A 22,706-nucleotide genomic window follows, 5' to 3' on the forward strand; every position below is an offset into this window, starting at 1 on the left:
GGGTTTGGGGTTTTTGTTTTTGTTTTTTTGACATTGTAAATTCCTCAGGGCACAAAGTCAGAGGAGGAAATACGGAGGAGAGACACATGAAGCTATTATCAGTTACAAGATCACAGAACTACAAATCCATGCAAGCTCCTTTATAGAACAGATGGGGAGACTGAGGCATGGGGAAAGGAAGGGTTGCCCCAGAGACCTTGACAGAACCTGTGTCCAGATTCCCGGCTCAGCTCAGAAGTACTCTAGCATTTCTTTGTCTCTGAATTTCTAAATTGTCTTATTTGAGGTGGGAGGAATTGGCAACCCCACCATCAGAGGGAGGCACTGTGTTCAGTCAAGGCCTCCATTTTTTCCATCACGACAGGGGAGTGTCATTAAAGGCTTCTTAAAACCTTTGGATGCCCATTCATCCATTGGTTATCTTAAAACCTTTGCGACGCCCACTCTTCCATTGATTAGAAATATAGAGAGGAAGGCTTGCCAATTCTTTCCTCAATATAGGCTGTTTCATCTGTGAAAAAGAAAATACAAGCCTGTCCTTGGGTGATGTGTTTCCTACAATAGGTAAGGAGATGGAGGTCCAAGTCACTAGAGACTGATCACCCCACCTGTTCCCCACCCTGCGAGCATCAGAGCCCTCCTCGCTGAAGTCTGGGTCCCCCAGGCCTCTGGACTCGGGGGCTGTATAGGCAATGGGTCATCTCTGTCTCTGGGCAAGGCTGGGGTTGGAGTGCCTGCCTCTGCTCCTTCTTTCCCAGAGGTGCCAAGTCCAAGGCTGGCCTGGGGTGGGGAGGAAGAGTGGGTGGAAGGCCTCAGTGTGGTTTAGTTCTGTTTATTTTCCTTGAGAGGTGAGGACCCTGGAAAAGAGCGTGATTAATGCACCGATCCCCTGGGGGACGGGCAGCTTTCCCAGACTGTTCAGAAGCTAAACTCCGGGGAAGTGGCTTCCAAGGCAACTGCTACCATGGCAACAAGAGTGCCAGCCGTGGGGGGACCTTGCTCCTCGCTCCCCTCCAGACCTAAGCAGCTGGAGCAGTTGGCACGGGACCAGGGCACTGCTGTTCGTGGAACAGGGGCTTTGGGCCAGGAGGGAGGAGGGTGCCCCAGAGCTCAGGCAGGTGGACACCCACAGGGAGAAACACTTGGCCCCTATGCCCAGGGCCCAAACTAGGGGTCAGATAGGAGTCTTGCTAACTAGATTTGAGGCAGGAGACCTGAGGTCTAGGACATGCCGGCTGGCTGGGACCATCTTTCTCCTAAGGCCCAGTCCAAGCCTGAGCCCTAGAGCTAGGGGACTGGCCATCCAGTTAAAGGCCTCAGAGCCCCCCTCAGTGTGTCTGCCATGCGTCTCTGCCCAGCAGAGCCAGGTACGTGGCCTGGGCCTCAGAAAGGGCAGGGACTTCCCAAGGCCACCCAGTGAACAGTAGCAGAAGGACTAGAACATAGGACCCCTGAAATCCCCAAACTCAGACTCTGCTCTGGGCACCACAGCAGCCCCTTGGGGACAGGGACCCCAGCCCCGAGGGGCAGAGCAGCCTGTCAGTAGGAGGAGGACCCCACAAAGGGCTAGAAGCCAGACCCACCTGGAAAGCCCAGATCCGTCTCCACCCACACAAGCCAAGGAAAGGGGGAAAGCTCATCTCCATCACTGGCACCGAGTGGAATAATTCTGCCCTAGGAGATGGCAATAAAAACAACTACAACTATCACAGCCAACCTATACTGCGTACTTGCTGCGTGTGCCTGGAACTGCTCTAACACTTTGTTAATCAATCCACAATTTCACAACAGCACCAAGAGGTAAGCAGCCCCAATTTTTGGTTGAGGAAACTGCCGCCCAGGGCAGGAACTTGCCCAGGGCACAAAGCTAGTTAAGTAGCAGGGCTGGGACTTGAACCCCTGCAGTGCAGCTCTGGATCTCAAGTCTCTCTTGGGAGAATTCCACCTCTGTCTTCCTACCTATACAGCAAAGTAATTTTTTCCTTTCTCTGCTCAGTTCTACGTCGGGTAACATAATGGTACTTTACCTCATATGAAAATTAAATGAGATAATGCCTAGAACTTTCTCTGCAAGCAGCTGTTCCTTAGTAAGCACACAATAATGCCAGCAAAACCGAAGTAGGCACTGTAGCATTTAAAAGCAGAGCCGTGAAGGAGGAGGGGGGCCTTGCCGGTTGGACTGGGGTGGGGAGGCAGGCTTGTAGAGGGCACAGCACAGCCTGAGCAAAGGCTTGGAGGCACGAGAGCCGGGTGGAGCTACATGCAGCTTGGAGTCGGGGGCGCTTGGTCCAGGAAGCCCCTGGAAGTCCCATCCCAGCTGGCCAACCTGAAGGACTGACTGGGCTGGTGCTGGAGTTGGACAAAACTCATATCATGGCTCTAAGCCCCCAGGGACTGGGAGACTTTGGGCCCAAAGGCTCCGATTCTGCAGGCCTGTTTCTCTAGCCCATCTCACTTCAGGTAGAAGACAGGATGTGAGGGTGGTAACAGTTACTGGGAAGGGAAGACAGTCAACAGAAAGTACGTCAGCATCAACACGGAAGCACCCACACTGCAGGAGAGCCCCTGGAATGAGGAGCTCCCGATCCCATCACCCCTCTCTGCTCTCCATGGGGAGAAAATCTGCCAGCAGCACCTCGTGCACTGCCCTGACCCCTCGGACCTCCCCCTTGCCGCCCCCTTCCCACCCCTGCCCTCTCCAGTGTGGCTCTGAGGATGACAAGGGACGAAGCACAGGAAAGCCCTTTTGCACAATGGACACAAGAGCCATGGCTGTGAGGTGCCAGTTTTCTTTGTTCCAAGTCTGGCACAGTCCGGAGCACACAACACCCCCACAACAGATCCTTGAGAAAGGCTTAGTGCTGCTCCAGACAGATGGGAGCTTTGTTCCTGCCTGGGTGGGGAAGCTGGCCTGGGCACAGAGCACATCTAATAAAATACTTTTTGAAGACGGCTTGTGTAATGGTTACTGATAGGCACCTCTTCCGTCTGATGAGGAGACCCTAGGGGGCAAAGGCTGCTTCTCACTCATCTCTGGGTCCAGGCACAGAACAGGAGATTGACAAATGCTGATGAACTTCATTTCTTCGCGTAAAAAGGAAGAGCAATGATATCTCCTTCACCTGTGTCGCGGGTCCAATGAGGGGCTAGATTGAGAGGTCCCAGATTGAGAGGTCCCACCAGGCGCACCTTCTCGGCACAGGGCTGGACTCGGCCCCTCTCCAGGAGGCCTGTCTCCTCAGGTTTACAGGGGCAGAAAGGACCATCAAGAAGGCCACAGCTAAAATTTAAAACAGTTTTATTAAAACAAGCACATTGTATAATAGCATTGTCGTTTGGTGTAAATGTCTTGTCTGACTTGTACAAATCGATTTTCTCTAGGTAGCTGCGCAGCCCAGCTTATCTGACGCCGGATGTGCCTTCACTCTCCGGCAGCAGGCACCCGCGCCGCCTCCGATCTGGTGCCACGTCAGGCGCACGGCTCCTTCTAACTGCCCTGGACTGATGCTGCCCTCCAGCAGACACAGCCTCCAAGTCACGCATCATCTCAACAGCTTAAAACCAGTTAGAATAATAGGAAACAGCTGATTAAAACCTTTCACATGCATGGACATTTGAGGAAGAGCGAGCCATTACGTGCTCTGGAAAATCCACGGGCTCGCAGTGGGAGTTGAAAGTCCCATCTTTGCTGGAAGTGCATGGTTAAAAAAAAAAAAAACATTTTTTTAAATGAAATAATACGGACTTCAGCAGCAATCCCAAACAAGGAAGGGGATGATAAATGAGGGACACGTTTTGGTCCCGGCAAAGAAAGATTATGTGCTTCTCCAGCGCTACAGACTGGAAGACTGATCTGGCCTCCTGAACGCAGAAGGCTCCCTGCCCTCTCCTGAAGTGAGGGGATGGCTTTGTTCAGCCAGGGGAGGACATCCGGAGGACAGAGGAAGGTGGAAGGACCAGCGGGGGGGGGGGGGGGGTGACAGTGCAAAGAGAAGAGAGAGCCCCTGTCAACTGCTGCTTCTCAAGGCTGGCTCCCTGAAGGCTGCAGCCCCAGCCGCCACTGCCGCCTGCTGCCCAGGAGAGCAGGCTGCATCCTGGATCCGCAGGCGGGTGAGCAGGTGGGCAGGAGCCCAGCAGAGATGTCCCTGCCGCAGGCGATTATGCAAAGTGACAAGTGATTGCTTTCCTTTTCAAAGACAACCCCTTTGGAAAGAGCTTTTTCCTTGAGGACTCTGGGGAAATGGGGGGTTGGGTGGCCTGGACGGAGCCACAGAGCAGCTCGCTCTACTTGCTCTGCAGACTTTGGCCAAGCCCGGGCAGGCTGAGGTCCTGGAGGTTGTGACTGGAGTGGGTCAGAGTGTGGTGGGAGTTGGACACAGTTCCAGGTCATCACTTCGGCCTGCCTGGGCCAGGGCCCTCCGCCGGGCCAGGCGTGACTTGCATGGAGGAGAAAGCCTCACCGAGCACAAGCCCTCAGCCAGGGACTCCTCTGCCAGCTCGTCTTCCTCGCGCTGAGAAAGCTGGCGGTTAAGGGCGATGGCCTCAGCCGCGAAGAGTGTCAGGTCCATCGTGCTGCTATTTCTAGAGGGGCGGGCAGCACAGAGCAGAGGGAAGAGGGGCTCAGCGCCCTGGCTGGCTGCCTCCCAGACCCCCCAGCAGCTTTTTCTGGGTGGCTTCCCCCAGAAGTCATTCTTGCCCGGGTTCAGAATCTGATTTCACTGAGGCTGGAATGGTTTTGAGCCTCAACTACAGTCCTAAGACTTCAGAGTTGGGACAAATGCCCCCTTCTATTCAGAACACCCTCCTCTGAGCTCTCATGCTCCACACCCAGCTCTCCCAGAGGAAAGGCGCGGCACACGAAGTGCGCACCCATATATCCCCTCTCCCCTGTCAGGGCATAGAGCGCCAAGAGCAGGGGCTGTGCCTTTATGTCTGTGTCCCCAGGGCTCAGCTCAGGGCTAGCCTACAGCAGGCACCGTGGGTCTACCAAATACATCCTCTAAGGTGGACCAGAGGTTTGGAGCCTCAAGGCCCCTGGACACAGCTCTAGAGAATCAGCTAGGAACCAAGCTGGGCAGTAGTATTCTGGCTCACATGAATGGAGACTACAGTGGTGTAAGACCTCCCTGTGTGACTCCCAGAGACTGGTCATGAGGTTGGTTCCTGGAGGGGTCCCCACAACGTGGTAGCCCTGGTCCTTTGGGAATAGGGCAGTGCTCACTAGGAACATGACCTAGTGTTAAAAGGACTAGAGTCCAACAGATCCGGGTTCAAAGTCCAACTCCCAAGGCTACTGTGTGGCCCTGAGTAAGTTACCATAATCTCTCTGCTCTCAGTTTTCTCATCCACAATATGGGGGTAATAGGTAAACCTCTCTTTTAAATTTATCCTACAGATTATGAATAGCATCTCTGCACAGCTTTTAGCAGCATATCTGGCACGTAGTATGTATTTACTGTCCAGTGGCCATTCCTATTGTGCCTAGTGGTGACAGGACAACCCGTCCCAGCACTTTACAGTACCTCCAGCCTGCTACTACAACCAGAGCAGCAGTAGGAAACCCTGGGGTGAATAACCCACAGAGAAGGTCTTTGGACTGTAAATGGTGATTTCTAGTTAGGATGTGAGTGGATATGGAAACAGGTTTTTCTCCTGCAGAGAGGCCTTGAAGGAGCTGCAGGGCAGAGGAGGCCATCAGGTGGCAGAAGAGAAGAGGGGAAAGAGGAAGAGCCGTGCAGAGTAGGCAGACTGGGGAGCCCCTCCAGGAGGAGGACACCTGAGCCTAGAGATGGGCTCCCTGTCCCCACCTCCATCCCAATGTGGCTGAAAGTTTGAGGGACAGTCAAAGCCAAAGAAGGGGCATCGGGCATTTACCTCTGGAGGATTCGCGGCGTGGGGAGTCCCCTTTCTGGAGCTTGCTAGAATGGGAAGGACAGACGCGGGGGTAAGCACTGTTCCCTCCCTCAAGAGCTGCCCCTGCCCACCCCAGCACAGGGTGGGTACATTACTAGAGGCTCCTGGCCCAGCACAGAGACTTGGTCGAGCTTGCCTGTGGGGTCAGACCTTCCAAGGAGAGAGCAAGAAAGGCCCAGCTTGAACCCAGCTGCCTCTGCATGGAGAGCCACTCCCTGTGCCTGGCAGAGTCCTAACCTTCCTCCAAGACCCAGCCTGAGGGTCGCTTCCCTTGTGAAGGAAGCATTTATGCTCCCACCCATGCCACCTCCCTCCCCCTGTCCCAAGCAGAGGCTGGACCCTTGTCCTTTTGATAAGCATTCGTTACGCTATCACATCATTTATTCCTGTCTCCTTCTTCCCACTAGAACATGAAGACAGGGATTGGGTCTTGTTCATCCCAGGATTGCAGAGTCCGGCATGGGGCAGGTGCTCAGTAAAGACAGCAACTCTTGGGTGGCTGGGAATTAGCCATTCAGAGATTCTTGGATTGGGTACCCCTGTAACATGGGGCTGGCAATGTTTGCTCCCTTCCACTGGCAGGGCCACTGAGGTTGGGTAGGGCCTGGCAGACCAATGACACAGTGAATCACAGGAGGTGTAGCAGACCCCTTAGAGGGGCAGATGTCAGGTACCATGACTAACTGAGGAGGACGGTTAAAAATGTCTCCTGGTAGGGGCGCCTGGGTGGCTCAGTCGGTTAAGCGGCTGACTTCAGCTCAGGTCATGATCTCATAGTTTTGTGAGTTCCAGCCCTGCATCGGGCTGTCTGCTGATGGCACAGAGCCCGCTGCAGATCCTCTGTCTCCCTCTCTCTCTGCCCCTTCCCTGCTCTCGCTCTCTAAAATATAAACAAAGATTAAAAAAAATATTTTCTAGTAAGGACTTGGATCTTTAGTTTGGGGAAACCACCACCGTTGCCTTTTAGGCAAGCTGCACTCCAGGACCACATGGAGAACCTATGTGCCCCCAGTGCATCCTCACTGCAAGAAGGGCACCAAGGCCCTGCTTCTGGGCATTCCCAGCTAATGATATGTCTGTATAAGGGGAGGGTACCACAGACCCCAAATGCCAATACCAGACCGTGTGCCTCTGCCAATGGTAGGATGCATGAGCCAAATCCCCCAGAGGCCTCTGTCCATTCCTGAGAGGCATGGGTCAGTTAGGAGCTTCGTCTGAGGCCAAGATTAGAGCCAAGTCTATGACCAGTACGTGGCTCCTTCAGTGGCCAGTTCACCCCACATGTGCAGGGACTGAAGCTGCCGTATAGTCTCCCTCCAGCTGAAGTCAGACACCTGGGCTGCTGTCCAGTACTTGCTCCTATAAAAGCTTCCTCATGGCCACACTCCAGGCCCAAGGAGATGGATGGCCACCCTGCCCTGGGTTACTCACCCCCTGCACCCAGGGGTGCTGCAGAACTTGGGCGGCACTCAGTCTCTGCTTTGCATCTCGAACCAGGAGCTTGGAGATGAGGTCTTTGGCCTCACTGGAGATGTGTGCCCAGTCCTTGTCAGGAAACTCATACTTGCCTTCCTGGATGCTCTCAAACAGCTTGTTCTAGGTAAAGAAGATTCCTCCTGAGGCCACACTACCAGGGAATAAGCAGGATGTGGCTGCCATTGATTTGGTCACCCTGGGTCCCATTGACCTCAGCTGAAGCTGCAGCTCAGGGGTTGAGGATGCCACAGGCCAGGGCCTTCCCCGGCTCCCCCGTCCCCACTAAATCATCAGGCCATGCAGAATGCCCCTGGCGGGCACAGATGGCTAGGCCACCTGTGGGCTAGGTGGGTGACACCTGGGGAAGACCAACTAGGGAACACAGCCCCAATTCCTTAGTCCTTCATATGGGGCCCCCACAAATGGGTTCCTCGCAACCTGTCAGGTCTCACCTCCCAACCCCCAACCTTACAATTCTACCCTCCTTCCCCATACACACGCCGCTGTTTTACACCTCCGTGTCTTTGCTGGTGCTGCTGCTTCTGCTTCTATTCCTTGCCCCTCTGTCCCTGGGTTAGACTCATGTTTTAAGACTCAGCTCAGGTATGCTCTTCTCTAACAATCCTCCTCTGAGCTCCCAGCTGGGCTGAGTGCCCCACTGTCTCTCTCTCACCCTGTCACTGGCCCTTGGACAAAAGAGGGAAGGGACACTATAGACCCCCTTCCAGAGCAGGAACAACCCTCAGCCCAATCCTGCTGGGCATCCCACAAGCACTCTGACCCTCGCCCAGCAGGCCCTGTGCAGGGGGTACTGGTGCTGTGCTCACCTGGCACACCCTGCAGACCTCTCCCCGGTCCCAGCCACAGTCGGCCCCGCAGTGACCTACAAAGGGGGGGTAGCCACTCAGCATGATGTAGAGGACCACGCCCAGGCTCCACAGGTCACAGCGCTTGTCGTAAAAAGTGGCCTCGTCCCTGAAGACCTCCACCACCTCCGGGGCCATGTATTCTGCGGAACCACACTGTGGGGGCCAAGGTTGGGGAGGGGAAATGGCAGAGAAGGGAGAGGCTTAGTCACAGGGAGGGGAGATGGCGAAGAGCAGAATGAAATGGGACTTGAGCAAGAGGATGGGGTTGCAGAGCAAGAAGCTGTCAGGAAAGCCACCAGAGGGCTCGCCTGATGCCACCAAGGCACTTAGAAAAGCTGGGCCAACTGAACATTTGTAAATGGAATCCTAGCATTCCTCACGATCACATGACCAGTTCCAGGTCACTTATATTTTCAGGTCCTTCTCCAGTAGGCAGAGGCTCCTGGTCAAGAAGCTGCAGGAGTCTCTCTGCCTCAGCTCTCTGCAGACAGTCACCTAATATACAGGCACCTGGCTGTACCAGGGGCATGGCTCTGGGAGGGGGTTCTGTGGACATGTAATTCCATAAGGCAAGGAGTTCTTCAGGTGAAGCCCTGCCAAGCTTCTCTGTCATTTTAGACCAAGGAGGATAAGAATTTAGAATTAAGAGTCCATCAAAGCTGGAACAGCTCTTAGAACAAATCCAACCTCCCTGCTTCTCCCATTTACAGATGGGAACACCAAGGACTAGGATGGGGCAGGGATTTGGTTCAAGCACATCAGTGGTAACCAAGTATAAGAATTCTGGATTCCTTCCTCCCATCCTTGCATGGAAAATGCTGATAAAAACAAAACAAATACTTTTTGCTCCCTTCTTCATTATTTCAGGCTCGCCAAGAGATACCTCCCTGGCCTCCAACACACACACAACTAATTACATGGGAAGATGGGAAATGGAGAAAGGACTTTGTTATTGGTAATTAGAGTTAATGACTTTGAGAACAAGGTAGTTCAGTGTAGTAGAAGCTAATATGGAAATATTTCTAATAATGTTGATTAGAATAAGACACGAGCATACTGAAATGCATGTCTTAAAAAAGGGTATTAGGAAAATTCACTTATGAAGCATGCAAATCTCAAAAGCCTCACAATAATTGCAGTACATCAGGTGTGTACAAGAGACGTCTTAGGAAGGACAGCTCCCAGCTGTACATCTGGGCATGAAATGTGAAGTGAAGGAAGCCGCAGGATAACTCAGCCAAGTGATCCTACGTGCAGGGAGCCGGGACCTCTCGGTTCGTGCCACAGAGAGACCACACTCCTGTCCTCCATCACAGGGGGACGCGCCCAGATGCTGCCGGGCACAGTGGAACTCTCAGAGTTACCATGTGCCCATGTGCAAAGGGCTGGCCTGGGACAGTGTCTGTCTTTACCTGGGTCAGGAGTCAGGGCTCAGCCTGTTCTCATAGATACAATCTGTCCTGTCATTGGCAGAGGACCCACCCCACACTGTAAGTTCTTTCATCAGCAGTTAAGCACTGGCGGGGGGGGGGGGGTGGCCCACTATGCAGTGGCCAGATGACAACTCATTGCAGATGGCAATGATGTAGATACACTCGGTTTTCCTTCCTTAGCCCCTGTTCTGCACTCCAGCTTTGGGTTGTGGGTACTCCAAATGACAGGAGCCCCGAAGGAGGTGGTACAGGGTGCCCAGCCATACATACTGGAGTGGTCAGCTCTGGTGTGGTTATGGGGGTGCAGGAGTTGTTCAGTTTCACCCCACTGCCCAAGTCAAAGTCACAGATTTTCACCGGAGACACCTGAAAAGCAAAGCCGAAAACAAGGTTACAAATATAAGAAACCCAAGGGCAGGAGGAGACCAGTGTGACTGTGACACACTTACCCCCTCTCACTCCCTCCCCTCACGTAGGAGGGGGGCCTCTCACTGGCTCACTCTTGCTCTTGCCCTCGGGGATGCATTCTCTCTCCCTCTCTCTTTCTCTCTCTGTCTCTCTGTCTCTATGTTTATATGGCCACCATGCTGAAGCCCAGCTTTATCTGTTAGGTCATGTTTGCTGTCCTTGGGTTAACTAGAAATCACCTGAGGATTTATTTTTTTTTTTTTTTTTAATTTTTTTTTTTTTCAACGTTTATTTATTTTTGGGACAGAGAGAGACAGAGCATGAACGGGGGAGGGGCAGAGAGAGAGGGAGACACAGAATCGGAAACAGGCTCCAGGCTCCGAGCCATCAGCCCAGAGCCTGACGCGGGGCTCGAACTCACGGACCGCGAGATCGTGACCTGGCTGAAGTCGGACGCTCAACCGACTGCGCCACCCAGGCGCCCCACCTGAGGATTTATCCTAAGGTGCCCTCTGCCCCACACCCTTCCTCACTTCCTAAGGAAAAATGTGCACGCTACGTGGTGTCAGACTGCTGTGCACTTAGTAAAACAAGCAGGAAGCCTATGGAACTCTTGCCCACAAATGACAAATGACAAATGATGGTATAGGTTGCAGAATCTGAGAAGTATGTATTCCTGAAAGACTCCTTGTGGCCTGTTCAGTGCAGGGCATGACCTCCGGCGTCTCAGGGTGACCAACTTGTTTTTGCTTGCTTGAGACTTTGTTGTTTGAGCACCGAAAGTTATGTATCCTAAAGCCTACAGGCCCAAGCAGGCTGGGATGGCTGGTCACCCATACTGGATGTTGCCCCTGAAACCACAGACAGCATTAGTCATCTCTGGAGCCAACCGGGAGGGCACTTTGTGCGCAAGCAGGAGAGTGGCCTGCGTGGTGGAGGCAGCCCAGTGAGTCACTCCAAAATGCTGGTTTGGGGAGTCCCAGCTTTAGCCGTTTAACCTGCTAGGGAAGCCAGGACAGTCTCTCAACTTTTCTTCCTCCCTTCCTTTCTTTCCTTTCCCTTCCCTTCCTCCTTCTTCCCTTCTTCTCCTTCTTCTATTTTCTTTTCTTTTTCACTTAGCCTCTCTGTTTCTGTTGTGGTGGTGGTAAAATATGTAGAACAGAAAATAACCCAGTGGCAATAATTACATTCATACTGTTGTGCAACCATCACCAGTATCTGTTTCCAAAACTTTTCCATCATTCCAAACAGAAACCATTTGATAGTAATTCCCCATTCCCCCCTCTCCTTAGTAATGTCTAACCTACTTTCCGTCTGTATGAATTTGGCTATTTCAGATATTTCATATAAGTAGAATCACACAGTATCTGTCTTTTTGTGTCTGGCTTATTTCACTTAGCATACTGTTTTCAACGTTCATCCATGATGTGGCATGGATCGGAACTTCATTCTGTTGTACGGCTGGACAACATACCATTGCATGGACAAGCCACGTTTTGTTTATCCATTTACCTGCTGCTGATGGACGCTTGGGTTGTTTCCAGCTTTTGGTTATTGTGAATAACGTTCCAATGAACACTGATGTTCAAGTTCAAACCTCTGTTTTCAATTCTTTTGGGTATTATACCCAGGTGTGGAATTGCTGAGCGGTGTGGTAATTCTGTGTTTAGCTCTTTGAGGGACCGCCAGAATGCTTTCCATGGTAGCAGCACTGTTTTACACTCCCACCTATTTTTTTCCTTCTTTTTAAAATTCTAACCATCCTAGTAGCTGCAAAGTGGTATCTAATTGTGGTTTCAATTAGCATTTCCCTAATGACTAAGGATGTTGAGCATCTTTTCATATGTATAATGGCCATTTGTATACTTTTTTGGGGGAGAAATTTCTATTCAAGTCCTTTGCCCATTTTTAAACTTGGGCTGTATTTCTGATGTCGAGGTTTAGAAGTTCTTTATACATTTTGGATATTAAACTCTTATCAGATACATTATTTGCAAACATTCTCTCCCATTCTGTGGCTTATCATTTCATTTTCTTGGTAATGTCTTTTGATGCTCAGGCATTCTTAGTTTTAGTTTTCAACCACAGAAAAGGGGCAACAATCCTGCACCATTAAGATCAAATGAAAGGATAAATGACATGAAAGCATATTGTAAATCAGAGGCAACAGAGCGGTTTAGAACGCCTGTGGAGTTCTGGGGTGAGACCACCTTAGTTTTAATCTATACTATTTATCAGCTGAGTATAAGTGCCAGGCACAACGTAAGTACTCAAGAAATGTTAGCTAGGGTTATTACTAATAATCATAATGGTAATAGTGACAAATCATAAAGTCTTCTGCCAGAGCCACTGACGGGAAGTCACAAGATGTTATCTGAGCTAACGTATTACTATCCCCACAAAAGAGCTGTAAGTAGCAGGCTGGCTCCCACGTTCATTCGAAGCCATTCCTGCTTGTGGGCTATCCCTTCAGTCAGACCAATATGTGTGTTCATATGTATACACTCTTATACGTACACAGAGCCATGAATGTGTGCCGACAGGGCCTCAGTCCCTCCAACAAACACAGAATTTGTCAAATTGATACATGCTTACAGAAGGGCAAACACTTCATTTTACTAGTAGGTTGAGGTAAAGTTACAAGTATGTGGCATCTGTTCAACACCAAATGTAAGTGTTTTCTTATTAATGGGCACCTCTGGAAACAAAGACGGAAACAGAAACCCTTCTTAAGAACTTGCTTCCTAATTATCACTTCAAGTGGTGGACACTGGCTGGTGTGTGTACTGTAACACAAGCATCATTTTTAGGCAGAGATTTGCTTCCCAGAAGATTGAGTTGTTGTTTATGACTCACATCAATTGCTCTAAAGACTGGACTAGAAAACATTCGTTCTGTGCAGGTCCCATGTATTTTATAAACTCTCAGGCTTAAGCCGATCACACTATTGATAAAGAGCAAGGAAGAGACAGGGAGGAAGCCAACTGGGAAGGCAGAAACGCCACACAGTAGGCATAACATTCTCACAGGTTCATAACAATCAGCTCAGGTTGGTATCCAAGGCCGATGGTGCTGCTAACAACCCAAAGGAAAGTGGAAGTGGCTTCCCCACGTCAGTGTAAACTGTAATCTCCCAAGTCAGCCCTACGTACCTTTTCTGGAGACTCACACAATATATTTTCTGGCTTCAGATCGCGGTGAGCAATGCCTGAAATGACAAAGAGCAAAGAAAGGGTTAACATACGCACATAATTATCAAACATTCCACACACAATTAATTTTTTCCAAATGCTGTTGTTCGCAGATTAATTCCCAATTATGGTACATTAAAAAATCAACGAGCTGCAGGAGGCAGGAGTAACCGGAGACGAACCAAAAAGCACAGTTGATTCTGCAAGCTCTTTCGAAGCCAAAGCTTTAGAAGTCTGGCAGGGGTAAGTTGGGCCGAACGAGTCCCAGCCAGCCTACTCCTCAGCACCGTAGGGACGACCAAGAATAAGAAGCTAATATGAAGCAAAGAGCCCTGCAAATGGCCATGCTGGGACAGCAATGCGGAAATAATTAGTGCCTTGTTTAAGAGCATCTGGGGAGACTGAGGCTGCTCTACCTCATTTCTTCTTGGGTGGCCAATGTGTATTAAAGATGATTCCCTAAGCGGGACTCCCTGAATGGTCAGAGCGCCAAATGTTAGTTAACAAATCTTCCAAAGCTTGTCCAATCCCTTTCTCACCCACGCTGCATGTCCAAAATAGTCATGCTAGAAGCACAGCAAGGACTGCTTTGGCCGAGGGTGCTGTTCTTAAGAGACACCTGCCCTGCATTTTGACCAGACCTCCTGCAGATAGCAGCTTACTCCATGAGGCGCTCAAGGCTGCTGACCTGGCCAAGAGGGCACCTGGGGGAAAACCACCTTCTGACCAAAGACAGGGACAAAGAACCAACTCATAGGGCCAGGGCGGACACAGAAACCTTGATCCCTCTTTCCTCCTGCAGAATGCACAGTTCAGAGACAGAAAGGCTGGAAGGTTGAGCGAGAGCCAAACAGCTAGTGCCCAGAAGTACTGGAAAGTAGCAGAGGATTCATGGAGTAAGATGGAAAAGCAGAATCTGCTTTCCTAAAACTCCCTCGATGACCAAGTTCTTGGGCAGCCCTCCAATTCCCTGGTAGGAGGCAGAGGCCCAGCCCACCCAAGGCACTTCGTGAGGGAGGGAAAACCTGAGCTCCAGCAGGCTGAGTAACTTCATCAGTCACCTAATTGAATGAGAACCCAGAGCAGCTCTGTCCAGGCTGCACAAATTGAGTCGGGCTACAGCTTGCTGCACTAAAAGTGAAAGATATTTTCCATTACAGCAAGTGCTCCCACAGAAGGATCACGAGCCACACATGGAGTCCTGCTCTCCAAATAGGTGCCGATGGCCCAGTTGTCCCCCAGCCTGAGAACTGAGCGCCATGCCGTAATAATGGGCCTGCCTTTGTGAGCACACCAGCCATCGACCTGCTCTGGTTCATTTCCCAGAGGTTAAGCTGCAGTGTGTCCAGTATTTAAAAGTGTGGAACTTGTTTCAGGGCTGACCCATTCTTGCCCAATTCATCTTCCCAGCGTGAAGTTATTTAGAAAACAGCCAAGTTCAGCTGGAAATCGTTTTTTATCCCCTCCAACTTCAAGTCACATGGGCAGCTGGCCAGCTAGATGTTAACAAGCACTTCAGAACTCCTAAGACACACCAGCTCAGTTCCCTTTAGTGCATTCTTCTAAAAAAATTAAAAAATAAATAAATAAAAAATAAAACCGCCTTTACCCCCCTCTAAGGTATGGATCTTGCAAAAAGCGTGACCCAGTTTTGCAATCTACAGAGGCAGCTTGGGGAACAGTTGTAAATCTTTGTCAAGCAGGTGTTACCTACATGCATCCCAGCTTTCAGAAACAGAACTAGTGCTATTCATCATGCGGGGGAAAGTACAGATGCCCCTCCTAGGAACTTTCGTCCCACGTGCAAGTCAGGTGCCCAACACGGGCACTGTCGACACGGAGATCTCCCTTTAGCCATGGAGGGAAACAAGGCGGGACCAGTGAGGCTGAACTTCCTTGCACACATGCCACCCGGGTCTGTGCTGCTCTGTGCACCCAGCATGCCTACAAGTGGTCTCTTGCAACCAGTGTGGCTGGCCCATACCCACAATAGCGGAAGGGAGCAGAGCTAAGTCCCAGATTATTCGTTCCACCCACATCCCCCACCAGACACAATGCTTTATTTTAAGGGAATTAATATTAGGAATAAAAATACTTCTGCCTGGCAGGGGTTAAGGGTGGAGGAGATAACATTACTGAGCTACTAAGTGCCGGGCACTTCGCTCCAACTGTGCTATACATACACAACACAGACACAGGCTGCACGCAATTCCGTAAGGGAGTTAGAATAGTGCCTAACACTGACTATGTGAGTGTTAACTGCTGTTGATGATGTAACTCTCTCTCTTCACACCATCACTCTGTGGGTTGGCATTATTACCGAGAGAGCACATAGTGGGTAAAAAGTGAAGCCAGAATTCATTTTTCCGTGACACTGCTGTTAGGCAAATTTAAAAAATATAATAATCAAGGGTGCCTGGGTGGCTCAGTCGGTTAAGTGTCCAAAACTTGATTTCAGTTCAGGTCACGATCTCATGGTTCATGAGTTCGAGCCCTGCGCTGGGCTCTGCACTGACACAGCACAGCCTGCTTGGGATTCTCTCTCCCTTTCTCTCTGCCCCTCCTCTCTCTCTCTCTCTCTCAAAATAAGTAAATAAACATTTTAAAAAATGTAATAGTCAAACATATTTATGGAAATACAAAAACATTTAATTTGCAAAAAGATTTAATTCACTATAAAAGTTCTGAAATAATCAGTTTTAGATAAGGGACTGTTAACTGAAGTGTAATTTGGACAATAGCAACCTGTGATTTACCATCGCGATGTTCAACAGATACCTCAACCATGTTAGTAGAAAAACGCATTTTCCATTTATGACAAACAAGATACAAAACTAGGTACATACTATCATGCTGATTCTGGAGAGATGCAGGTGACGTATGTTAAAGACTAGAAAGAGTAACACCACATATCTACACTGGAATAGTAGTGTTATGATGAGGCTTGCACTCTTCACTAGGACAGGAGAAGGAGATCATCCATACCCACACGCTCACACATCTTGTTCAACATGAAATTTACTTTTTCCTCCCTGCTCCTTCCCCTGTGCCCCTCCCCTTCTTAAAAGCGCCACATCTGCCCACCATCCACATCAGAAGCCTAGTGCCATCCTGGTTTGCTCCCTCACCCTCATGGGCGAGCCTGCCGGCTGTACCAGCTCCTGGCCCAGCTCCTCTCCCTCCATCCTCAGAGGCTGGCTGGCCCAACCCAATCACTGAGGCGAAGGCTTGGTTCACCTTTGGTGTGCAGGAAGTCAAGGGCAGCGGCCACATCCCGCACCACTCGGCTGGCTTCTCGCTCATTGAAGTGCTTCTGCTTCTGGATGTGGGCCAGGATGGAGCCTGGGGAGCAGAGGAGACACACAGCTATGCCTTTTCGGGCCTTAGGAAGTATAAATTCTCAGAGGCCAGTTTTCACAAGTTTGGGGTGGGGACACAGGCTTATTCATCACTAAATGTCCAGCACCCATTTGGTACCTGGCACCGAGGAGACACGAGCACAGAACTGGATGGAACAGAACTGCACTGCTGTCTTCTGTACCTGCCCATGATGAGCACAGAAGGGACAGCAAACAACTATTTAAATGACCAAAAATACTAGCACCATCAGGGCAGGTCTGACTTATGAAATAAGAAAGAAGTAAAAGTGAATCCACATAGGGTTGGGAGCCTCTCCACAGGAACTTTACCTCCTCTGCATTTGATCTCAGATCCAAACAAGAGCATGAGCCTTTAAACAGAAATTCCACACCCTCACCAGATATGTAAAGGTCTAGAAAAAGGGGGGAAAGTACTTTCCCTCTGAATTTTCCTATTTATTATCATTGTTACTACTTTGTTGGCAATGGCTAACATTTATTGAGTGGTTACTATGTGCCAGGCACTAAGTAATACTCTTGAACAGATTATCTTAGCCTCACCATAACTGTATGAAATGTATAAAATACAGCTATCCTCATTTTACAGGTGGGGAACCTAAAGCCAAGAATGGGTAAGCCACTTGCTAAGATGACACCCCACTAAGTGGAGGCATGGGGACGTAAGCCCACTAAGTCTGACTGGAGAACCTGTGCACATCCCCTGAACCAGATATGTGGTCTGACTGCTGGGGGCATGGGCTGCCCTGAGCCATCCACAATCTCTTTTCCCACTGGGTCTAGCCTCAGTAGGGTTGCACTCTAAGCAATACGGTTATAGATGACCCCTAGCATTTCAAATGTAATGTCTCGGTGTTGTTGGGCAGGGCAGGAGCACATGGCCTGGCTCCATGTGGTCTATGCTCACTCCTGGAAGCTGGAGGTATCATCTCTGTATCTTAAAAATGGCACGTGTTTACTTATTGCTGGTTTTTGGCATGGGGAGAAAGATCTCTCACTTGCCAGATTAAACAATGAAAGGATCCCAGCATGCTAAGAAACATTGCCAGAAAACTGGCTCCTGGCTAGGTCTCAGGCTTGCTCTACTCTAGTGAGTCTCTTGCTTCCAAATTTGTTAAAGCGGAAGATAGAGAGTGACATGCTACTTGCTTCTAAGATAGCCTCCAGTACACCCTATTATTTTCATAATATTAACAGCTGACATTTATTGACCCCTTAGTGCCTATGGGGCACTGTGCGAAGCATTTCACATGAATGATCTCATTTAATCTTCAGAGCTATCAGAGAGGGTAGGTACTGTCATTATCCCTATTTTATAGATGAGAACATTGTTTAGAAAGGTTTAGAAAGGTTATGTGACTTGCCCAAGGTCACACAGCTAGTAAGTGATGGAGCTATACTTAAACTCAGCTTTACTGGTTTCTAAAGCATGCTCCCTTAGCCACCAAACCCCTCCACATGGCCCTCCACTCAGCTCCAGATAGCCCCCCTAACCTGTACCCTGCAGATCTGCCCTCGGGCTGGATGAATGATGGTGAGGGCAAGGGCTCCTCTATCCCCTTCTCTACGTCAGGAAAGCAACTTCAACAGACATTCCAGTGACTATGTGCGTGGGAGATGGCAGTAGTGGTGATGGTTAAGAGTGGCATCTTTCCATCTGAAGGATCCAGATTCTCAGGCCTCCTCTCTATCCTGGGTCTATGTCCTAAGCCATGGGACCCTCCGTTCCTCTGGTGAGCCTTTCTGGCCTTCACAATGTATGCAAGAGCTTCCACCCCACAATTAATTTAAATAGAGAACATGTCAAAACACTGGATTGATAAATTGATAAGTAAATGTATCTATATATGAGTCCTATTATAATGAGAAGGCATTTTTAGAATGCCCACACAGGTGACATTCTAGGCTCTGCAAAATGCTAATTATCATCCTTCCCTCCGGCCTCCCTTCTCCCAAATCAAGGGCAGTTTTAAGTCCTTCATCCTTTTTATTAGCTTGACTCATTTTAGAAGTCTCTGGGATTCGTGATGGATGATCACCGTTCTGGGTCTTAATCAGAAGTCCAAACACATACTCAACAGTAAGTACCTCCTTGCAATTTCTCAAAGACCAAGTAAAACCTTGTGTCATCTTCAAAGAACTCAATCAGCTCCAAAATGTTCCTTAAATAGGAAAACAAAAAAATAGGAGGAAAGGGGGGAAAAAAAGGAAAATGGTATTATATATTAAAGCCCGCTTACAAATATACAATGAAAAAAAATTCACAACGCCCTGTAGCAGGGCAGAAATCAGCTTCAAATCAGAATGCTTATTAAAGACCCATGTTTGAGAAGTAGCCAGTGGTGTTAGCAAGACTCAGGTCACCTTATCTTTCCATAATGTTCGGTCTCTGGTGTTTTCACCAAGCCTGTGCTGTCAAACCCCAACCCTAAAACCCACTAGGTAGAGTTATAAAAAAGTCCTGGTCACATTAAACTGAATAAAATCTGCAGCCGACTGGAAGCAATTGCGGCTAATAACACTGAATAGTAGGTGTGTGTCCTGGAGGCAGGCAGCAAATAATTACTTGCCCTCCCTCTTGCCCATAAATCACGGGGCAGTATTTACATTGCCTGGAGAAAATGGAAACATCTGTCAAATAGACTTGGGGCCTAACGTGGGCACCGCTAGACCCTAACTGCTAAGCGCTGCTTAATGAAACGGCCGCGTTCCCGCCACCGCAGCACTTGTGGCCTTCCCCGGTGAGCACTCTCTGTCTGCCTGCGCATTACCGGGCTCTGCCAACAAGGTCGTCTTGTAACTCAGGAGGGAAGCCACCAGCCTGGATATCGGAGGTGTCGGGGGCTTTTTTTCTTTTAAAGAACGAAATAAACCAAGTAGAGTCTCTAATGCTGAACTCAGAAGCTGCAGGGCTGAAAATAAAAATCTGTCCCTCATAAAAAAATGCTGACCACTTTGGGAGACACCAGGCTTTTACTGGTGTGAAGACATCCAAATAAGATGACTGAAATGGCCTGATTTGAAAGAAGATTGTGGAGGTAGCGCCTGGAGTTAAATCAACAGCAGCCCCCGCCCTCCAAGCTTAATGACAAAGCCATCAATACCTGGCCGCTGGCTCCCCGCTGGCCCTGCTGTGCAGGGAGAGAGAGTGGGAAGCAGAGTCTTAGAGGTGACCCTGATTTAAAGCCACCGTGGGACAGCCGCTCATTTGGAGCTGGTGGTGAGCAGGCTGAGGCGGGGCTGGAGACCACCTTGGCCCAGCTGTCCAGCACAGTGCCCGGCAGCTTCTTCCGCCTGAGCAGTGGCCACACAGACACAGGTATGCTAGGAACGGAACACATCCTCACCTAGTCATTACAGCTGGGCCCTAAAGTTGCGTGTCGGGGGACAGACACTCCGTCGGCCTGGTTCCCACAGGCACTTGAAAGAAACAGAATCCCAATTTTCTCCCAGCCCCTCACTCAGATTGCTCACTCTTCCAACTTGCCTGTATTGTTATTTATAGTATTGCAGCCTGAACAGAAGCAAAGGCCACTACTGCTTCTGTCCCCACTCTCTCTTTTTAAACACGGAAAGACAGAAGGAATCCTGTGCAGTTGTAGCCAAGGAGTGAGAGCTAAATGCTGGGGTCGGGAGGTGGTGAGAAAGAACTTTTTCTGTGGCCAAGTATCCCCCCAAGAGAAGCAGCAAGTAACCCAAGACTGTACTCACTTGTTTCCTTGACACTGATAGAGCGTCTCCACCTCTCGGAATACCCTACTCCGACTGTGCCCTGCTTGTTTTTCGATGATCTGTGGGAAGAATAAAATCTGTCATACCCACCTGACCTCGAAACACGTCTCAGCAGGATCCCTCTGGGAGACTGCAAGGCCCAATTCAGCCCACAGCCGGTTTCAAGCACAAGCCTGGAGTAGACCCTGGCACTGTGACTCTGCCGGCAACACGACAGACTGGGCCTGTTTGACTCTGGCCAGGCAAACACGGTGGAAGCCATGGGGTGGTTGCCCCCAGCTGCCCAGGGGAGACTGAACCTGCCGGCAAGAAGATAGCTACCTCTACCCAGCTCCTACCCCAAGGGCATCTCTTCCTGCCTTAAGGGTAAGATTTACAACCTCCACTGAAGGACCTCCCAGGGTTGAAGGAACAGCAAGGCGGATGGAGGACACAGTGGAGAGGGACTAAAGCTCCAAGGCCCAGCTCAGACCCCACCTCTGCAGTTCTGCAGAGAGCCTGCCCTTCGGCAGGCGCTGCATTAAGTAATTCAGGTCCATGGTCTCAGTTAACTCTTACAACACAATCCAAAAGACAGGAAGAGGTCAAACATTCTGCCCACAGCTCTGATAAGTGGTGAAAGGGTTGCCATTCCAGTCCAGAGCTGCCTCCAAAGCCCTTGCTATCCTATCCCTGTCTGTACCCTGTCCAGCTTCTCTCAGGGAGCTGAGGGGCGTTGTCTCTCCCTCCCGTACCTGGGGGTGCCTGGCAAGTACGAACTGAAGGGGTGAGCCAACAGGTGAGCAGGTGGTTTAAGTAGGGAGGGACTGGTTAGCTCCAAACACCTCCATGGACCCCTCCCGAGCCCCAGACCACCGCAAGTCGCACATGGGGGCAAGTCCTCTGCAGAGACGGCTCTGCTTTACAGTCCCACGTGTGGAGTGGGCACAGCACAGACGACGACATCCTGCTCCTTCATTCCCAGGTTGCTATATTCAAACCACTCCTATATGCTGCAGCACAAACACCCATGTCCAGGTGTAATGTTCTATACAAGCCCACGTCTGTTAGTAAACCACTGTGGGCCCATTTCTAAGCAGTCAGAGAGGTGCAGTGCCGGGGCACGGAAGCCATTCAACTTGTTCACTCACCTATCATTTCGCATCAAAGTCAGGAAGAACCTTGTAGCAGGCAAGTTATTCAGCAATGGCATTATTTTCTCTGCAGAGGTAATGGACCCCTGCTATCAGAGGTGGGGGAGCAGAACACAGGCAACTATTTGAGGCGTTATGGAAGAAATTCAGGACCAGATTATCCTGAAACTCCATTCCAATCCTGAGACTCTAGGATTTGTCAGTTGGATGCCTGTAGGGAAGCCCTAATAAAACTAATGTTGTGGGGCCATGCTGGCAGAAGTAGTACATCTCTAGGGAGCCTCCAAAGGACAGGCGAGATGTGGGCCAAACTGCTCAATCCAAAGAATTACCAAGCTAGGGTCCTGTGTTTGCACCAAAGATGCTGGGGGAGGCACGGAGGGCCAGGTTTTCCTCTTACGATCCAACCCCGAAGAAATAAGTCTGGATGGATGCATTTGAAAATCAATTTGTATTTGTGATTTATTGCCACACTTAAGCATATTTTTAAAAAATTACCTGTAATTTATACTGATGTTTCCAAAAAGGAATTGAGGTAATACTTTCGTTACCATATGAAGCAACACTCCAGCAACAAGGACTATGGCTTAGCAGAAGTTTTGCCTTCATTAATCCACAGCTGGGACTATGGACAATTGGTTAAAAGAAGAAACACTTCTTTCAGAAGCCACTTTGGCTGGGTTTGCCTGTATGAGGCAGTGCTTTGACCTGGGCATTCAGGTGGATGATGGGAAATACACCTGAATTACCCCCTTGGATTTAATGTGACCTTGTTTCCAGATCAGTGGTTCCCAAACTTTGGTGGGTGTAAGAATCACCTGGGGAACTTGGTAAAACAACAACAACAACAACAACAACAACAACAAATAAACAAACAAACAAAAAACCCAAAGACCTAGACCCTATCCTTTATCAAGAAACTGGGTCTCTGTGCTGTTAGCTCTCTAGATGATTCTGATCCACACTAAATGGAAAATGGCCCTAAATAAGGGCTTCCCCAACATCAGCAAGTGTCAGAACCACTTGGAGAGCTGGCTACAATCAAACTGCTGGGTCCACCCCTAGTTTCTGACTTGGTAGGTCTGGGATGGAGCCAGATAATCTATAATTTCTGACAAGTTCCCAGGCAATGCTGACACTGTTGGTGCAGGAACCACACTTTGAGATCCATCCC

The 22,706-nt window shown here is 49.8% G+C and overlaps 1 protein-coding gene across 8 annotated transcripts in view; it reads right to left on the bottom strand.

Annotated features, from left to right (window-relative positions):
* Positions 1–3,281: 3,281 nt before the first annotated feature.
* Positions 3,282–22,706, bottom strand: part of MKNK1 (MAPK interacting serine/threonine kinase 1) — a 41,732-nt gene continuing 22,307 nt past the window's right edge. For 6 of the 8 annotated variants that reach the window (XM_040470111.1, XM_040470113.1, XM_040470112.1 and 3 more), the window contains 9 exons: positions 20,379–20,458; positions 18,756–18,829; positions 16,528–16,632; positions 13,252–13,307; positions 9,962–10,057; positions 8,217–8,411; positions 7,345–7,509; positions 5,875–5,918; positions 3,282–4,581 (listed from right to left, as the gene is read on the bottom strand). In XM_040470111.1, the coding sequence (XP_040326045.1) occupies positions 4,353–4,581; positions 5,875–5,918; positions 7,345–7,509; positions 8,217–8,411; positions 9,962–10,057; positions 13,252–13,307; positions 16,528–16,632; positions 18,756–18,829; positions 20,379–20,458 (1,044 nt within the window). In that variant the 3' untranslated portion in view covers positions 3,282–4,352. The remainder of the gene's footprint in view (positions 4,582–5,874; positions 5,919–7,344; positions 7,510–8,216; positions 8,412–9,961; positions 10,058–13,251; positions 13,308–16,527; positions 16,633–18,755; positions 18,830–20,378; positions 20,459–22,706) is intronic. The other 2 variants (XM_040470117.1, XM_040470118.1) reach the window with 2 other exon arrangements.

The sequence above is a fragment of the Herpailurus yagouaroundi genome, unplaced genomic scaffold (genome assembly GCF_014898765.1).
Source record: "Herpailurus yagouaroundi ecotype Mexico unplaced genomic scaffold, PumYag 77, whole genome shotgun sequence".
In the NCBI taxonomy this organism is placed as follows: domain Eukaryota; kingdom Metazoa; phylum Chordata; class Mammalia; order Carnivora; family Felidae; genus Herpailurus; species Herpailurus yagouaroundi.